Genomic DNA, 19,932 nt, shown 5'->3' on the forward strand with positions numbered 1-19,932 from the left:
CCGCAATGTTCTCCTAGATACCTCCCAAATCACCTATTAAGCCTTCCAACCAGATAGCTTCTTTTACAGCTTCAGTTGCTGCCATATACTCTGCTTCCGTAGTGGATAGAGCAATTGTCGATTGTAGAATCGACCTCCAGCTAACCAGACCTCCACCCAATGTGAATACGTAGCCCATTGTTGATCTTCGCTTGTCAAGGTCTCTAGCGAAATCAGAATCACAATACCCAACACATTATTGACCACAATCCTTCTTGAACAATAACCCAACATCAACTGTCCCATATAGATATCAGAGAATCCACTTTACCGCAAGCCATTGATTTTTACCCGGATTATGCATGTATCTACTAACCATGCTCACTGCTTGAGATATATCGGGCCTTGTGCATACCATAGCATACATAAGACTACCCACAGCACTAGCATATAGAACATGAGCCATGTAATCGCACTCCTCTTGAGATCTAGGACATGAATAAGAGCTTAATTTGAAATGAGGAGCTAGAGGTGTACATATCGATTTAGTTTTGTCATCCATACCGAATCTTTCTAGCACTTTCTTCAAATAAAACTTTTGAGTCAACCATACGCTCCCATTCTTCTTGTCTCTACGAATCTCCATCCCAAGTATTCTCTGTGCATCACCTAAGTCTTTCATCTCGAACTCAGAAGCCAGCTGCTTCTTTAATCTTTCGATCTCATCTCTATTCTTCGAAGCTATAAGCATACCATCGACATAGAGTAACAAATAGATGAAAGCTTCATCTGGTAGTCTTCTAAAGTAAACACAATGATCGTGTTCACTTCTGGTGAATTTCTGCCTTTGTATAAATTGATCAAATCTTTTGTACCACTGCCTTGGCGATTGCTTCAGTCCGTACAAAGATTTAATCAACCTACACACATGATTCTCATTTCCAGTAACTCTGAAACCACAAGGCTGAATCATATAGATTTCCTCCTCCAAATCTCCATGCAAGAACGCCGTCTTAACATCCAATTGAGCCAACTCTAACTCATATTCTGCAACTTAGGCAAGTAGGATACGAATGAAAGTATGTTTTCCAATTGGAGAGAAAACTTCATTGTAGTCAATACCTTCCTTTTGAGCAAAACCTTTTGCCACGAGCCTTGCCTTGTATCGAGGAGTTGTTTGATTTGGAGATCTTTGCTTTTTGGTGTAGACCCATTTATTGCCAATAGCCCTTTTCCCCTTTGGTAACTTTACAAGTTCCTAAGTCTGCTTTTGATGGAGAGATTTCATCTCTTCCTCCATGGCTAACTTCCACTGATCACTTTCACTACAGCGTAATGCTTCACCGAAAGTGTTGGGGAAGTCATCATCAATAACTGGAAGTGCATAGGCTACCACCATATCTTTAGTAAGCCATCTGGGTTTCTTTATCTCTCTTCTTGGCCTCCTTGTTGCTATAAAATCATCATTATCTACATCATCAATTGTTTCTTCATTTTGTGGGACATCAGAAAAAACAATCTCTTCTTCAACTCTAGGTGTCACCTCTATAGTTGAACTCTTCTTTGATGTAGAACTAACTGGTACATATGGAGTTGCGTCAAGCTCCACCCGCTGCAATACCTCTTTGGTCTTGTTCTCCACCTGCTGAGAACTTGAAGCTTTGATCATTGAAGCTTCATCAAATGTGACATCTCTGCTACACACAAACTTTTTGTCTTCGAGATCCCAAAGCTTGAAGCCCTTTACTCTACTTTTGAATCCCATAAAGATAGCTTTTCTAACACGAGGATCCAGTTTACCATCTTTGACATGATAATAAGCTGGACACCCGAATACACGAAGGGAATCATAGTCTTGTGCATACTTTCCAGACCACATTTCCATAGGAGTTTTACCTCCAATTGCAGCAGAAGGCAATCGGTTTACCAAGTGACTTGCGTAGCTCACAGCTTCAGCCCAAAACTTTTTATCTAAACCAGTATTAGATAACATACACCGTACCTTCTCCAGTAAAGTACGATTCATACGCTCAGCCACACTGTTCTGTTGCGAAGTATGTCTCACCGTGAAATGTCTTTTAATACCCTCGTTCTGGCATACTTGCAAGAATGGATCAGAAGTATATTCACCCCCATTATCATATCGTATTACTTTGATCTTTCTGCCAGTTTGAGTCTCCACTAATTTCTTTCATTTCACGAAAATCTCTAGAACCTCATCCTTTCCTCGCATGGTGTACACCCACACACGTCTAGAGAAATCATCAATAAATGTAACAAAATAATGGCTTCCACCAATTGATGCAGTCTTGGTTGGTCCCCATACATCACTATGAACATATTCAAGGATCTCACGAGTATCGTGATTACTTGTACTAAACTTGACCCTTGTTTTCTTGCCTACTACACAATGCTCACAGAAATTTAATTTACAGGTTTTGGTACCTTTTAAGAGTCCATGTCTCATCAGAGTTTGCAAAGACTTCTCTCCAGCATGTCCCAGTCGTACATGTCATAGCTTGGTGGTGTCACTGTGCGCTTCAACAACATTTGCTTCATCAGTTGTACCTCCCTTCAAATAGTACAGATTGTGACGCCGAACCCCTTGCAGAATCACCATAGCCCCATGTGTAAACTTCATTATACCATCTTCAATAGTAACCTTGTAGCCTTTAGCTTCCAAAGCACCCACAGAAATTAGATTTTTCTTTAAAGTTAGAACAAATCTAACCTCTTTGAGTTCTCTGACCATTCCATCAAATATTTTGAGCCGAATTGTTCCTATCCCCATTGTGCGATAAGGTTGATCATTCCCCATCACAACTGCACCGGATTCCAGATTACGAAAATCCGTAAACCATTCCTTAATAGGACACAAATGATAGGTTGCTCCAGTATCAAGTATCCACTCGCTCGAACTAGCCACGTATGCTGCAGGAGTAATACTTAGTGAATAATGAGAGCCGTCATCTTTCCGTGCCATGTTTGCTGCTGCTGGTTTCTTCCCATCTCTCTTTTGAGCCTTTGGACAATCTTTCCTCCAATGGCCCTTTTCATGACAAAAGGCACACTCATCTCGAGCTATATTTCTGCTTCTCGATTTGGATCGAGAATTCTTTCCACCACGCTTCTTTTGTTTCTCCATCGCCCAATCTTTGCTCACCAAAGCTTCAGACGATACTCATTCAGAATTTTTATCATTATTCCGAATCTCTAAGCTAGTCAATGCTGTGCAAACATCTTTAAAGACGATCACACTCTTCCCATATATCAAAGTAGTCACAAAATGGCTATATTCCTCTGGTAGTGAGTGTAACAGAATTATAGCCTTGACTTCATCCTTAATATCTTCATCAAGATTCTTCAAATCAGCAAGTAACTTTTCAAATCTTGAAACATGATCGTGCATTGACACCCTAGGCTTCATTCGAAAACCATATACTTGGCTCATTGCATGAAGGCGATTTTCAGGACTTTTCACCAGGTACTTCTCCTCCAATGTACGCCATAAAGTCACCGCACACTCCTCATCTTTCACCAAGTATTTCACCTCCTTGGTCAAACAAGATCTGATCTGACCAAAGGCTTTTTCATTCATACGATCCTAAATTTCTTCATTATACAAGTGTCTTTTATTTTTCATAACAACACCAAGATCGATTTGAATAAGGGCATCCATAACTTCGCGCCTCCACATGCCGAAGTTGATTTTCCCATCAAACTTTTCAACATCGATCTTCTGGCCTCCTATAACAGGTGCTGAATAGCGATTTGACAAATCTCGCATCCCACCTGAAGTGTCTCCTGAAATAGTCTCGGTAGATCTCTCCCCAATTCTGGAAGTTTCACCTTCTACTATTTTCTCAACGAACTATTTCCACTTGAAAAATAGTCTCTATGATGTTAATTTCGCGTGAATAAATGCACCAGGAAAGTTCTCAGAAAACTGGACAGGAACTCGATCCCAATTAAAAACCAGAATCCTTAGACTCTTATCGCCTTTGTTAACAGAACTTTCCTAGACATGCAAAAATACACACTACTTACAATAGACTGTCTCCCAAGTATAAATGGCCGTCTCCACCGTATTCGTGAACAGTACCGTATGTGAACAGTGCCGAATACGGGAATAGTACCGTATACGTGAACAGTACCGTATCCCCCCAAGTAAGAACCTTCGGCTCTGATACCACTTGTTGTGCGCGGAATGCGGAATCAAGCGCACTAAATAATTACAGAAAAATAAAGGACACAAGAATTTACGTGGTTCAGTAATTAAACTTACATCTACGGAGGCAAGAAAGAATAATTGTTTATTTAACAATTAATAGAGTACAATATTTCAGTAACGAATCTCACTTCCCAGAAACCCAAATATACCCAGTACTCTCACACTCTGCAGGAAAGATAAATTCCCCAGACACACTTCTCTCACTTTCCACAAAAGCTTAGAAACTTATAAGCTTAACAATTTTGGGACGATTTCAAATGAATGAAATCCTTAACTATTTATAGGAGAAATGAATTACTATGCTAAGAATAAAATAATTAAAAATATAATTTTTAATTATTATTATTTTTCAACTATTAATATTTTTCAACAATTTGTTGACTTCAACACTGTTGCTTGCTCTGAAATCCTGTTTCAAAGGCTGGGCAAGTTTGGCACTCAATATGTTCCGTTTATTTCCAGAAAAGATTAATTATTGATGAACTTCACACTTGGCTGAATGTCTTAGTAAACGTTCTTGTGGAGAAATCCTAATACCCGCTTAGGCACTACAATAAGGCAGAAATACTAATACTGCTTTACATGTGTTGATTGATTAACAGCTTTGTTCTCTGCTGCTCTTTCTTTATCTGATGTAGAAAATTCCTTTAAGAATCAATATGATTGCTAGTTGCTACTAACTATAGAAGTACTCCTCTTTTGGCTCATTCCATGGAATATGGAAGACATATTACTGAGACTAAGCCACGCTTCATTACCTTCCCAGAGAAAATTGAAGTTTGGGCTATGTACTTGGGACTGGAAGGAAGAGCGGCAGCAAAATGATTAAAAGAATTGCCATTTAGAGGGGCATTTTTGTGACTACTGATGTGTCCCTCTAATGGTTAAATAAATTGAAACCACGTCTAATGAAAGGCTAGAAAAAGGCCGTGTTATAGAAAGCAGCGACTCTCAATAATAGAATTTTGCGTGCAAGTGTGTGCATTCGAGAACGCAAGTATAAGTTTTTGTATAGCTATAGCCTACGGTATATGCACGAGCATCTAATATATACTTTGCAGTGAGCATTAGCACCACATCAAATATTTTTAGTAGAGCATGCATGAGAAAAAAAATTAAATGTAGAAATTTAATTTGGTTTGTTAGCATTCCATTACTTGGCCAATTTCCTTAACATTGAATGATTGAGTAAATTTTTAATTTTTTGTTTTCAAGAGGTTATTAGATTTGTTTGGAGGTAAAATTTGAAGGATATTTATGGACTAGTTGAAAGCTGACATGTGGTATAAGAATAATAAATAAGAAGTTGAACGGTGAAAAAACAAATGACACCTCGACTGTCCTACACGAGCCAATCAAGGAAAAAAATAAAGTTTGGTAAATTTGGCGTCACGTGAAGAGCAAGCTCATTTGATATTTGAGTAAAGAGGTGCCATGCAGTAGAAAAGATTAAACTACCCTGCGGTACCCAACCTAAATATATTCACTTAAAAGGGACAAGAGAAGGACTCCATTTTTCTTTTTCTTTCTCTTCAACTCTCTTGAGCTCGAGTCACAACTTGTAATTGATTCAATTCAAATTGGAAAATTCAGTGAAAAAAACAACCAACCATAAGTTAAAGTATTGGATATGCCTTTCCAGAAAAAAAAGGCTCTGAACATCCAGTAACATTTCACCTTCTTCTTTCGCCGAAAAATCAGCTCTATGAGTTGGTTTTCCAGCGAAACCTTCTTTTTTTATTTTCTTTACTTATTTTCTCCACTCAGATCCTCATATATGTGGTGGTTTTGTTCTTCCACTCATATTTTCAAATCTGTGGTGGTGTATTCTTCCACTCATATCTAGAGATTTGTGGTGGTTTATTATTGTTTGTCTACCCAGATTTACAAATTTGGGGTTGTTCATTTGATTTTGCTTGGTTTTGTATTTTATGATGCATAATTTTGAGAAGAAAAGTTTCTACTTTGTGGAAAGTGTTGCAAAGGCAGATCTGATAGATGCCTTTAAGAGACTTAAGAAATTTGGGCAAAGTTTTTGCAGAGAAGAAACTATCTATGATGCATCAAAAGTGGAGTCCCCTCCCTGCTCATGTTGTAAAGGCTCAGCTTTTCAAAGAGTAAGAAAGACAAAGCCTTCTCATATTGCTCACCCCAGAGGAGAGAAACAACAGAAGTGGTTCCCTCCCCCTGAAAATATTTTCAAAATTAATGTAGATGTTGCCATCAATACTAAGAATCAGATTGCAGGCGTGGGAGCAGTGATTAGAGATTCTAATGGAAAGATAATTGCAGCCGGTATTAATCAAATTCATCTTAAGGGACCAGTCAGTTTAGCTGAGGCAGAGACTGTGCAATGGGGGCTTCAGTTGGCAAAAGAAGCAGATTTAACTTCCTTGATCATTAAGTCAGATTGCTTAGAGGTGGTTCAACTTGTAAACAACACCAAGAGCAGCAAAACAGAAATTTTTTGGACAATTCTGGAGATCCGAAATCAGTTGAAAGTTTTTCAAAAAGTTGTTCATCACATAACAAGTCAATGTAATGCTTATGCCCACTCTCTAGCTAAGTTAGCTTTGGGAAGAAATTCTTCTTCTATGTGGCTAGGAACTATTCCAGTCGAGATTCAAGTTGTATTTGAGGTGTTGTGATTTATGAAAGATTTACTTTCTTTTCAAAAAAATAAAAGTATTGGATATGCCTATTTATCCTCTAATAATTACTTTAAATACTTTATTGTTCTACACACTCATCTATTAAATTTAAAAAATTAAGTTATACTTTGTATGGTCTTTAAAATACTAAAAATCCTTAAGCATGTTAAATTAATCACATTTATTTACTCAAAACAATACTCAAAGAAAATTCTTTAAAACAATTAAGCATATAATACTGAAGTTTTTATTGAAAAATCGACAAATCCTAATATAATTTATTTCTATCCCCTACCTCTTCGAAATTTAAACTTGGAGTGATTAAGAGAATAATAATAATAATAAATTGTTTAGAAAACCACTAACCAAGGCCTATATCATCATATCATATCATATGAATTTTGTTACAAATTAGTTATTAATATTTTGATAATTTAGTGACCCTCGTTCAACCGAAATTGGATAACTTTTTGCAATGGGGAAGGTATTCGCATCCAACCCGTTATCTCTAAACGTAACCGACCCAGCATTCGAGTCATGGCTACGCGACTCAGGCTACCTCGAAAGCCTTGACACCGCCACCACGACATCGGCCACCGCCGTCACAACAGCCTCCACCAAAGAAACAGCCACAGCCACGACCATAACTCACAGCCTTTTACATTATTTATACACCTTTATCTCTCTTCTTACCGCCAACCCTTTTGCTAAACTCACCACTGATGATTTCTCAGCCAACACCCCGTCTTGGACCCGTGAGTTTATTGGGGCTCTTGGGTCTTACTCGTTTCCATCTTCCCCACACACCCTTAAGTTGAGAGTTCATGAGAATGTTAAACGTTATGCCAGGAATTATGCTTCTTTGTTCATCCTCTTCTTTGCTTGCTCTCTGTAAGAATTTTGTTTCCTTTCCTGAGTTATTATTTTGAGTTAAAAAAAATTAAATTTTTGAATGGTTTTTGTATGTGGGTGTATGAATATTGAACGAGATTTTGGGATGCTTTTGGATGTGATTAGATTTATGTGGCCTTGATTGGATTTTTAACGATAATTTTGATTTGCTAACCTGTGTTTGTAAGGGTTTCAATCTGCTTAAATGAATAATTAAGTTACAGATTTTTTTTTCTGGGTTCCAATTGATAAATAACAACACTATGAGTTTGCAATTTTGCGTTGTTTTTTTTTTTCCTGTGCTTTGAAACAACTATATGAATACTTAAAATACTCCGGGAGAATTGGTATTTGTGCTGGTTCAGGGCATTAGTTCATAGAGTCTCGCCTTTCCATTGTTTAGTTTTTAACTGATGGAGATATTTTTTTAATCATAGTATTGTGTGTGTTAGTTGTATTACAAGTTTTTTTTTCTGTGTATCATCTGTCTAGTGACATTGTCTCTGTCTCCATCTTATAGATACCAGATGCCACTTGCACTTGTTGGGTTGATATCAAGTTTGGCACTTTGGGATTTTTTCAAGTTCTGTAGTGACAAATGGAACTGGGATCGGCATCCTGTGATTAGGCAGGTTCTGGTTCGCATTGCACAATGTGGTGAGTTCTCAAATATTTCATCTTTGAATCAAAATGGCAGCCGATATTGAGATAACCTGCTACACTCTTATACTGTATGTGGTTGATGGGGTAAAAAAATGGTTTTTGACGATTGTTTTTCCGTATTGGAAGGGCACTGTTAGTTCCACTCATAGACTTACTAGGACATTGCAAATCGTTACGCCTAGTTGGCCAAGGGAATGCTGTCTGAACTACACAGTTCCGTATTGATTAAGATATTTAAGATTTCTCCTAGGAAGTAAACATGTTCTGGTTTGGGTCTGATGACCTTAAGAAATGTAAAGAGAAAGGGTTTGTATGACTAAGATTGTGGCAAAACAGTTTTAAGTTCCATTAATCAGTGGAAGAAAAAAATGTCATACTTTTGGGAGAATATGGAGTCTATGACCAATTGACACAGGGTTCAAGCATGGACTTCAGGAGTTTCTAGCTAGAATAAGCATTGTGATTTGATTTCTTTCCGCTCAAAGGGTCCTAACCATAGAACGAGCAAGAAAATTAGCATGAAATAGTACTGTGCTAGAGCAAGTGATTTATGATACATTTCTCGTTACCCCTAAATATGAATGTGTGCACTTCTGCTTCTATACTAATGTTCTTGCCTTCTCTGGATGAGTTTTGCTTTAAACTTTCCTTGGCAGGTCTTTCCATTATACTACAGTCTAGTTGTTGATAAATAGTGGAATTCTTTCGTCGACTTCACAGTAGTAATTACATCTCATCTTTGCAGCTACATTGGTTGTTCTTATGCTACTGAATGTTCAGATGACTCTATTCTGTGCACTTGCTATCGGTTATGTTGGTAAATATTAGAAACTCTTCTTCATCTTTTATGAACGTTGCCTTTGCTTAGAGTGAGCTAACAATTAGTCTACTGCATTGTAGTCATGATTTTGCATGCTGCATTTCGTAAGCTCTCTGCTTCAAAGCACCCTTCTCGGATCAGATGAAAATCAATTTTCCAAACAAAGGTTCCTCATTGAAGAAATTTAAAGATTCGGAAGCAATTAGTTCATAAGACTTCTACAGAAGCAATGAAGAGCAGGGTACCCTATAAAAGATGAGAAATTACTGCAACAAAACCTCGAAAGGGAGTGAGATAATCATACTGGTGGTGTACTCCACTCAGGCACAATCCATAGTCATTTTGTCACCTCAACGGGAGGACATGACTCCTGCAACATGTAAGAAAAGAGAATCAAATTGTCATAACAATAATTCCAATTATACCGCTGTGATAGAGAGAAAAACGAGAGCATGCATATGGAAAAAAATTTAATTTTTAAATTTCTAATTTGTCAAATCGAGGTTTGATTTCTGAATTTTTTAGTTGTCAAGTGGATTAAATTCTCCCCCGGCGCATATAATGTCTAGAGAAATTCATGAATCTATGCAAACTAAACCCATATTAAATTTAATAATATCATTATCCACAGACTCTCAGTTTTGCACTTTTGCTTACATAAACATTATGGAACTTAAACTTAAATCCACATTTTTCATCACTCTCTTGGTGGCCTCATGTTTGTTCCTTAATCTTATTTTCCTCATCTTTTTAATGCATGCATAATTAACTATAATATGACAACTAATTGGCTGGCATTTATATATGCAGGCGTGTTATTAGCATTAGGCTAATTAATTGTTTGGCATTTATATATGCAAGTGTGTTGTTTAATATTTCCATGCCGGCAGTTGATGCTCAACCGGAATCAAAAGCAGTCACTTGTAAAAGCAATGCCGACTGTGACAATCCCTGTCAGTCGTTTCGAATGCGATCTTGATACCCATCTCTGCGTTTGTGTTCCTGCCCGCAATTCGACCTTTGTTGAAGAGATTAAAGCTTGTCTTGCAAGTTCTAGTGATATTTTGGATGCTGAATTGCAAAATTTGTGGCGTTACAATCTTTGTTCCGTTTCTTACATCATATGTCAAATAAAAGTATCAACTAAGATTGCTGCCTCTCTTCTGATATGCATACTAAAATTGTGTACAAAAATTTACAAATCATCTCCATGTGATTGGTCCTAGATTCCTACTATACAATGTTGGCTTTCGAGCTGAGTTCGAACTTTTTAGCCGGAGCCCAAGACCAGCCAGAATACTTAGAAAACATGCTCTAGCTAGACTTGATTTTTCTGCCATTCCTACTTAGAATTCCATTATCATTGATTTCATTGATGGATTGTTATATTTTTAACACTAAGGGCTCAAATGAAAATAATTATAAATAGTGTCTTATGATATAATACTTTCTAAAAGGTGAGAGCTCATATAATACTGATATTTGAATTAAAAAATGATACAGTAGTGAGAAAACAACTATAGATTTTATTTATAATGTTAAATAAAAAATTATAACTATTTTTCAATTAACATTGTAACATTGCACAATTTATTATTATTTTTGTCACCCGTTGTTAGAATTCTTTATCATTTTTCATTTCTTAAAAAAGAATGCTAAAAAGAAAATTGAACATATATTAACTATAAAATTTTACAAACGATTTAGTACTTTCTCAGAAATAAGACAGCATCATACATGATTAAGAATGCATATTTATTTGAGTAATTTTACATTTATAACCCTGGGATACAAATTTTATTTGTGATATAGAGACATGGAAGTCTCGCAATAAATTTAACAAGTAACACCTGACATGATTTTGCATTTTTCCACGGCTTAGTTATTAATTATTAAATAATTGATAACGCTCTTGTGCTTGCTCCGTTCTTTTCTTTTCAGACAAGCTTTTATAGTCCCAGTGGAATTGTTTTTACCCTTCCTTTCTTAAAAGTGGATGTATAAAACAAATTGGTCTTGATCATATGGGAGACGAGATTATTGTAAGATTCTTCCTTGATCTGTTATAATCTGAGAGTCAACGATCTTGATTCAACTTCTTGACCGGAGAGCTAGCTAAGAGAAGGGAGGTATGGGAGCCAGCACTAATGTTTGAATTGAGAGCTTTAAAGCATGTTTTTCTTTTAATTATTTCTTTGCATGCTACAGGACTGATTACAGGGTGGTACCGAGAGAGGAGGAGATATGGACATCAACTTCAGACTATTTTCAGAGAGGCTGAGAAGGGTGTTAGCTGGTGAAGAAGTCACGTTGCCTGATGCTGCAAAACAACCTATTCAGAACCTTCATGCGGAGGTTGAAATCGTTACTTCTTGGCTGAGCGAATTTGAAGATGATATCTCCCTCCTTCTGTTCGAAAAAATGGCGGAGGAGGAAAGTCATGACCCAGATCTGGCGACCGTTATGGACGAAATCAATTGGTTTACGTATGAATCTGAGAAGGTGATTGACACATTCATCAACAGCATCACTCAACAGAAGACTCAAAGCAGCTGCAGCAAGGACATTTTTGATGCTCTGCAAGGACTCCAAAGCAGAATCACTGATATTAAGCAACGGATGCAACAACTTAAGCACATGGATTCCAAAATCATTGATCGCATCAAAACTTCTAAAGCTGAAGCCGGTATATCTTCATCTTCTAAAAGTAGGGACACGGTGGGTCTAGATGATAGAATGGAGGAGTTGTTAGATCTATTGATTGAGGGACCACCTCAGCTTTCAGTGGTGGCCATACTTGATAGCATTGGGTTGGACAAGACGGCTTTCGCCGGAGAGGCTTACAACAGCAGTTATGTGAAGCATTATTTTGATTGTCACGCTTGGATTACAGAACCTTACAGCAATGAATATGATGCTGACCAAATATTAGATATCGTTATTAAGTTTCTGATGCCTTCATCTAGGTTGAGTGAAATAATGGATAAAAATTATGAAATGAAAAAAATTATTCTTCATGAATATCTGATGACCAAGCGGTATTTGATTGTGATTGATGATGTATGGAGCATTGATATGTGGGATGTTATTCAAGAAATACTTCCGGATAATCAGAATGGAAGTAGAGTATTAATAACACTCACTGACATTAGGATCATCATCTCATTTCAGTTCGAAGACGGAGAGAACATGCGGCTTGATTTAGTGCCCACTGGAGGACCATTGAGAGCTACATATAAAGGACGGCCTTTCCTCATCTTATATCATGGAAGCATCTCATTAGAAGAAAATATACGGGAAGCAGTGGAGACACCCCTTGGGCTTCGGTACATCAAATGTTTAATGTTACCTTTTTGCTTGAAACCTTGTTTTATCTACTTATCTGTGTTTCCCGCACACCAAGAGATATCCACCAGGCAGTTATATCAGTTGTGGATAGCTGAAGGTTTCATTCCAGACAATAGTGAGGCAACTGCTGAGAGTTACTTGGAACAACTTATCAAGGAAGGCTTTGTTGAAGCAAAGAAGAGAAAAGCCGGAGGCACTATCAACACATGCTCTATTCCTGGTCGTTGGCGTCCCGTGCTGCACACAGTTCCTTATATGGTGGAATTCATCTGTTCCCCTTTCATGGATCCAAAAGGTAAATCACCAAAAAAAGCCAAACGGTTAAACGCTGTTGAAAGAGAGGGTGATTTTGCTTGCTTAGATGATTATGACTCGCAACTGCATTCTTTGTTGTGCTGCTCTCCAGAAACCCGCCACCTTGACCCTATAGATTGGGAGAAATTTTGTGGAATGTTCAAACTTCTCAGAGTATTGGACTTGGGATCTCTTGTTCTCATCCAGTATCCATCCGGAATTGAAAATTTATTTCTTTTGAGATATTTGAAGTTGAATATCCCTTCCCTCAACAGCCTGCCTTCATCATTGTTAAGCAATCTTCTGAACCTCTACACCCTAGACATGCCCTTTAGCTATATAGATCATACAGCAGATGAATTTTGGAAGATGAACAAACTCAGGCATCTAAATTTTGGCTCAATCACACTTCCTGCGCATCCAGGAAAATTCTGTGGCTCTCTGGAAAATCTCAATTTCATTTCAGCCTTGCATCCTTGCTGCTGTACTGAAGATATATTGGGCAGACTACCTAATCTTCGAAATCTCCGAATACGGGGAGATTTAAGTTATAATCAATCTTTGTTGTCCAAAAGTCTCTGCAGATTGAGCTGTCTCGAGTCATTGAAGCTGGCGAATGAAAGCAAGATGCCACGGCTCTCCAAAATCGTCCTTGCTGAATACCTATTTCCTCATAGTCTAACCCACTTGAGTTTTTCTAATACTGACCTAATGGATGATCCCATGCCGACACTAGAAAAGCTGCCGCTTCTTCAAGTGCTCAAACTGAAGCAAAACTCGTATTCAGGTAGAAAGCTGACTTGCGGCTCTTATGGTTTTCCGAACCTCAAGGTGTTGCACCTGAAATCAATGCTATGGCTAGAGGAGTGGACTATGGGGAATGCAGCCATGCCAAAACTAGAATGCTTGATTATCAACCCTTGTGCTTACTTGAAAAAGATGCCTGAACAGCTCTGGTACATAAAGAGCTTAAACAAGTTCGATTGCTGGTGGCCTCAGCCAGAGCTGAGACAAAAGCTACGGGAATTTGAGGATAAGGAACAGTGCGGCATTCAACTATATCCTTACGGAATTTGATGTATGTTTCTCGTTTTAACCAATTTCTTCAACTTTTAATTATTTATCCAATTTCATGTACTTTTTTTCCCTTCTCTCCAATATAAAAATGGTTATACAAAGTGTTTTCTTCTAATTTGTCTCAACATTAAGTACCCTTTAGAGTTTCCGATGCTCACCCCAATCATCAAGCCCTCTTTAGCAACAGTGGAGACTTATGTACTCTTCCATATTCAACCATGAACCTAGCAGACATCGGTGTTCATTTGTTTTAGTAGTTAAGAAAAAAAAATGTAATTTAAATTTCTTATTTTTCACAATTTCTTAAATGACTTGTGTAGGTGAAATCAGAGCAGAAAACATCATGACTGCAGTGCGAGCTTCAATTTCAACCAGAATCCTTTCCGTCGTCACTTCTGCTGTCTACACAAATAAATCCTGATCCTACGGTGGTGGACTTTTTTTTGGTTTCTTTGTTTCCGCTGTCTATTCATAAATAAGAAGTTTCGTTTCGGATTTTTCAGTTGAGAGTTCATTGATTTGTGCTTCAGCCTCGGTTCGTTAATTGTGTACAAAAAATAAATAATATTTGTGATGCTTTCTAGTGTTTGGGTTGAGTTGAATGTGTTTTCTGTCTTTTGTTCTGTTGCTTGCTCTGAAATCCTGTTTCAGAGGCTGGGCAAGTCTGGCACTCAATATGTTTCGTTTATTTCGAGAAAAGATTGATTATTGATGAACTTCACACTTGGCTGAATATCTTAGTAAACGTTCTTGTGGAGAAATCCTAATACCCGCTTAGGCACTACAATAAGGCAGAAATACTAATACTGCTTTACATTTGTTGATTGATTAACAGCTTTGTTCTCTGCTGCTCTTTCTTTATCTGATACAGAAAATTCCTCCAATATGATTGCTAGTTGCTACTAACTATCGAAGTATTCCTCCTTTGGCTCATTCAATGGAATATGAGGGACATATTACTGAGACTGAGCCACGCTTCATTGCCTTCCCGGAGAAAGTTGAAGTTTGGGCCGTGTGCTTGGGACTGGAATGAAGAGCGGCAGCGAAATGACTACAAGAATTGCCATTTAGAGGGGCATTTTTGTGACTACTGATGTGTCCCTCTAATGGTTCAATAAATTGATTGGTCAAAATAATTCTATTAAATTTAATTAAATTTAATCGAATATGCCTCAAGTGTTTACTCTTAATAAATAATTCAGAGTTATTTTGAAATAAGGTTAATGTGAGTTTGAAGTGTCGTTGTTCAGTTTGCATGAATATATTTTGAATATAAACTTCAAGAAGGTATAATTGCAATCCCTAGCTCAAATTTATAACAAATCAATTATAAAAAAATTCAGAGCGAAATTCAGGGAGTATACTCTATTAAATTATGTTCTATATTAGATCACATGTTAAAATAGTTATCAAGATATACATATATATACGTATTTGCATAAATAAAATGTACTGCGACATTACGTAATGCATTTGAGTGGGCAAAGGAGGAACTTTATCACTTGTAAGGCTCTTTTGTTTGTGGTTACTCAAACCAATTTGCTTGAATATATCCTGCAAGAGCCTTTTTTTTTATTGCTACCATATGCCATGGTTGTGAACTAAAAGGTTCTTAAACACAAGATATATGTTAAAAGATTTTTCATAACCAGTCTTTTAACACCATTTTCATCCATATCCGTTTAACAACCGATCTTTAATAACCAGTCTTCATTGCTCTATTCAGATGTAAATAGTAAGCAGTTATAATGTATTTGTTTTATTTAATTAAAGGAAAATTAAGTGATGAAATTTGGTGTAGGCCAAAGAAAAAGAGTAAGTGTAGAAATTTAATTTGGTTTGTTAGAATTCCATTACTTGGCCAATATCCTTAACATTGAATGATTGAATAAATTTTTAATTTTTCGTTTTCAAGAGGTTATTAGATTTGTTTGGAGGTAAATTTTGAAGGATATTTATGGACTAGTTGAAAGCTGACATGTGGTATAAGAATAATAAATAAGAAGTTGCCACCTCAACTGTCCTACACGAGCTAATCAAGGAAAAAAAATAAAGTTTGGTAAAATTAGCGTCACGTGAAGAGCAAGCTCATTTGATATTTGAGTAAAAAGCTGCCATGCAGTATAAAAGATTAAACTGCCCTTTGGTACCCAACCTAAATATATTCACTTAAAAGGGACAAGAGAAGCACTCCATTTTTCTTTTTCTCTCTCTTCGACTCTCTTGAGCTCGAGTCACAACTAGTAATTAATTCAATTCAAATAAAAAAAAAATCAGTGAAAAAAACAACCAACCATAAGTTAAAGTATTGGATATGCCTATTTATCCTCTAAGGTGGTGTTTTTTTTTTTTTTTTTTTAAGGGAAAGTAAAGCTTTCCAAACTGACATTGAAAACAACAGCAAAACATTGTCATGGAAAATTTTCCAGCCACAGAGCAGGTCTTTCAAAACTTAAAGCTAATTTAGCTAATGAATCAGCCAAAGCATTACAAGCTCTAAGGTGGTGTTTGATTTTAAGAAATGGGAGGAGAATAAAAGAGTGGAATGGAAGAGAAATGAGTCGATGAGAATAGTGAAATTAAATTTCATTATTTGGTTTGATATAAAATTTGATAAGAAAAAAAATTATAATTTTTTTCTTTGAATAAATTTATTATCTATCTTAAATATTAAATTATCTATATTAGTAATAAAATATAATTTGATATTAATACTAAATCGTTTTAATTTCAAAAAGTTCTAAAACAATTCATGATTTATATTTAATATAAAATATAAAATAATTTAATATACTAACTATTTAATATAATTTAATTTAAATAAAAGCCGGTCAACAGTAGCGGTCAATATAAGTCAACATCGGTCAACAAAAGTTAACACCGATCAGCGGTGGCCGGTGACTTTCCGACGGAATTTCAGCGGCTTCCGGCGATGTCAAAGGGTCCGGCGACGGTCCGATGAAGTTAATTTATATTTATATATTTTCATATTAAATAAAATAAATAAGTTTATTCATTTTATTAAATTTCTTAAATCATTCATTAAATTTAATTAATATAAAATTATTTATAAAATTAAATTAATAAAATAAAATCATAAATAATAATTATTAATAGCATTAAATAAGTTAAAATATTGGAGGGTAAATTTAGAAGCTTGGGTTTTTACCATAAGAGAAATTTGAATTCTTCACTCTTTGGTATGGAATTTAAATTCTACATTATAAAGGATATTAAATTTTAATAAAAATTAAATTCTTATATATTTTGTACAATCAAACAATAAAAATAAAAGTAGAATTTAAATTATTTTCCTATTCTCATTCTCTGTTTCCAACCAAACATCACCTAATAATTACTTTAAATATTCTATTATTCTACACACTCATCTATTAAATTTAAAAAAATTAAGTTATATTTTGTACGGTCTTTAAAATACTAAAAATCCTTAAGCATTTTAAATTAATGACATTTATTTACTCTCATTCAACCGAAATCGGATAGCTTTTTTGTAATGGGGAAGGTATTCGCATCCAACCCGTTATCTCTAAACGTACCCGACCCAGCATTCGAGTCATGGCTTCGTGACTCAGGCTACCTCGAAATCCTCGACACCGCCACCACCACGTCGGCCGCCGCCGTCACAACAGCCTCCGCCAAAGAAACAGCCGCAGCCACGACCATAACTCACAGCCTTCTACATTATTTATACACCTTTATCTCTCTTCTCACCGTCAACCCTTTTGCTAAACTCACCACTGATGATTTCTCAGCCAAGACCCCATCTTGGACCCGTGAGTTTATTGGGGCTCTTGGGTCTTACTCGTTTCCCTCTTCCCCACACACCCTTAAGTTGAGAGTTCATGAGAATGTTAAACGTTATGCCAGGAATTATGCTTCTTTGTTCATCCTCTTCTTTGCTTGCTCTCTGTAAGAATTTTGTTTCCTTTTCTGAGTTATTATTTTGAGTTTAAAAAAATTAAATTTTTGAATGGTTTTTTTATGTGGGTGTATGAATATTGAACGAGATTTTGGGATGCTTTTGGATGTGATTAGATTTCTGTGGCCTTGATTGGATTTTTAATGATAATTTTGATTTGCTTACCTGTGTTTGTAAGGGTTTCAATCTGCTTAAATGAATAATTAAGTTACAGATTATTTTTTTCTGGGTTCCAATTGATTATTTTTTTCTGGGTTCCAATTGATAAATAACAACACTATGAATTTGCAATTTTGCGTTGTTTTTTTTTTTCCTGTGCTTTGAAACAACTATATGAATACTCAAAATACTCCAGGAGAATTGGTATTTGTGCTGGTTCAGGGCATTAGTTCATAGAGTCTCACCTTTTCATTGTTTAGTTTTTAACTGATGGAGAATTTTTTTTAATCATAGTATAGTGTGTGTTAGTTGTATTACAAGTTTTTTTTTTCTGTGTATTATCTATCTAGTGACATTGTCTCTGTCTGCGTCTTATAGATACCAGATGCCGCTTGCTCTTGTTGGGTTGATATCAAGTTTGGCACTTTGGGATTTTTTCAAGTTCTGTAGTGACAAATGGAACTGGGATCGGTATCCTGTGATTAGGCAGGTTCTGGTTCGCATTGCACAATGTGGTGAGCTCTCAAATATTTCTTCTTTGAATCAAAATGGCAGCCGATATTGAGATAACCTGCCACAGTCTTATACTGTATGTGGTTGACGGGGTAAAAAAATTGTTTTTGACGATTGTTTTTCCATATTGGAAGAGCACTGTTAGTTCCGCTCATAGACCCACTAGGACATTGCAAATCGTTACATCTGGTTGGCCAAGGGAATGCTCTCTGAACTACACAGTTCCGTATTGATTAAGATATTTAAGATTTCTCCTTGGAATTAAACATGTTCTGGTTTGGGTCTGATGACCTTAAGAAGTAATATAAAGAGCAAGGGTTCTTATAACTAAGATTGTGGCAAAACAGTTTTAAGTTCCATTAATCACTCTGGAAGAAAAAAAAGTCATACTTTTGGGAGAATATGGAGTCTACGACCAATTGACACAGGGTTCAAGCATGGACTTCAGGAGTTTCTAGCTAGAATAAGCATTGTGATTTGCTTTCTTTCTGTCAAAGGGTCCTAACCATAGAACGAGCAAGAAAATTAGCATGATATAGTACTGTGCTAGAGCAAGTGATTTATGATACATTTCTTGTTACCCCTAAATATGAATGTGTGCACTTTTGCTTCTATACTTTTGTTCTTGCCTTCTCTGGATGAGTTTTGCTTTAAACTTTCCTTAACAAGTCTTTCCATTATACTACTGTCTAGCTGTTGATAAATAATGGAATTCTTTCCTTGACTTCACAGTAGTAATCACATCTTATCTTTGCAGCTACATTGGTTGTTCTTATGCTTCTGAATGTTCAGATGGCTCTATTCTGTGCACTTGCTATCAGTTATATTGGTAAATATTAGAAACTCTTCTTCATCTTTTATGAATGTTGCCGTTGCTTAGAGTGAGCTAACAATTAGTCTACTGCTTTGTAGTTATGATTTTGCATGCTGCATTTCGTAAGCTCTCTCCTTCAAAGCAACCTTCTCGGATCAGATGAAAATCGATTATGTTAATAAAGTAATTGCAACTTTCTGTTTTGAGATTGATAGCAGTGGAGGGTTCAACTTTTTGAAGCGTGAGCTGGCATGTGAATGACAAATTGCAACATTATTGAGTAATCATTGTGCTAGAAAAATTTTGTATATCTTTGCGAATCAAGCAACAATCACTTACAATATGTTTATGAATAGTATATTATAGGGACACGATGAGATCTTTTAGTTTTAATTCAGCTGTTCAAATTTTCAGTTCAGTTGTTGCCTGTTACCGCATAAATCTCGAAGAGTTATTCAGGTCTACTTCATATCTTAAGTCTCAAATGCCAAAGGACAAACGAAGGGAACTGTAAGTAATGCATTATGGGAACGCACAAATCATTGACAAAAT

General features: G+C 36.2%; 2 protein-coding genes across 6 annotated transcripts; both read left to right on the plus strand.

The window, feature by feature from the left end:
• The first annotated feature begins 7,290 nt into the window (after positions 1-7,290).
• LOC18054035 (PRA1 family protein H) lies at positions 7,291-14,962 on the plus strand. Of its 5 annotated transcripts, XM_006451731.2 has the most exons (7): positions 7,326-7,752; positions 8,273-8,409; positions 9,072-9,232; positions 9,316-9,614; positions 11,177-11,364; positions 11,444-13,955; positions 14,275-14,962. In XM_006451731.2, the coding sequence occupies exon 6, from the start codon at positions 11,480-11,482 to the stop codon at positions 13,952-13,954; it is 2,475 nt and encodes an 824-aa protein (XP_006451794.2). In that variant the 5' UTR covers positions 7,326-7,752; positions 8,273-8,409; positions 9,072-9,232; positions 9,316-9,614; positions 11,177-11,364; positions 11,444-11,479; the 3' UTR covers position 13,955; positions 14,275-14,962. The 5 variants fall into 5 exon arrangements, 3 of the variants coding, with proteins under 3 accessions (XP_006451796.1, XP_024033442.1, XP_006451794.2); XR_002903938.1 differs by lacking the exons at positions 11,444-13,955; positions 14,275-14,962 and having other exon boundaries at positions 7,291-7,752; positions 9,161-9,232; positions 11,177-11,437; XR_002903939.1 differs by lacking the exons at positions 11,177-11,364; positions 11,444-13,955; positions 14,275-14,962 and adding an exon at positions 10,126-10,625 and having other exon boundaries at positions 7,291-7,752; positions 9,161-9,232.
• Positions 14,963-17,429: 2,467 nt separating this feature from the next.
• LOC18054036 (PRA1 family protein H) lies at positions 17,430-19,833 on the plus strand. Its single transcript, XM_006451735.2, has 4 exons — positions 17,430-17,884; positions 18,432-18,568; positions 19,324-19,395; positions 19,479-19,833. Exons 1-4 carry the CDS (start codon positions 17,469-17,471, stop codon positions 19,541-19,543), a joined length of 690 nt encoding a protein of 229 aa, XP_006451798.1. The 5' UTR covers positions 17,430-17,468; the 3' UTR covers positions 19,544-19,833.
• The last annotated feature ends 99 nt before the right edge of the window (positions 19,834-19,932 follow it).

The sequence above is a fragment of the Citrus clementina genome, unplaced genomic scaffold (assembly GCF_000493195.1).
Source record: "Citrus clementina cultivar Clemenules unplaced genomic scaffold, Citrus_clementina_v1.0 scaffold_1, whole genome shotgun sequence".
Classification (NCBI taxonomy): domain Eukaryota; kingdom Viridiplantae; phylum Streptophyta; class Magnoliopsida; order Sapindales; family Rutaceae; genus Citrus; species Citrus x clementina.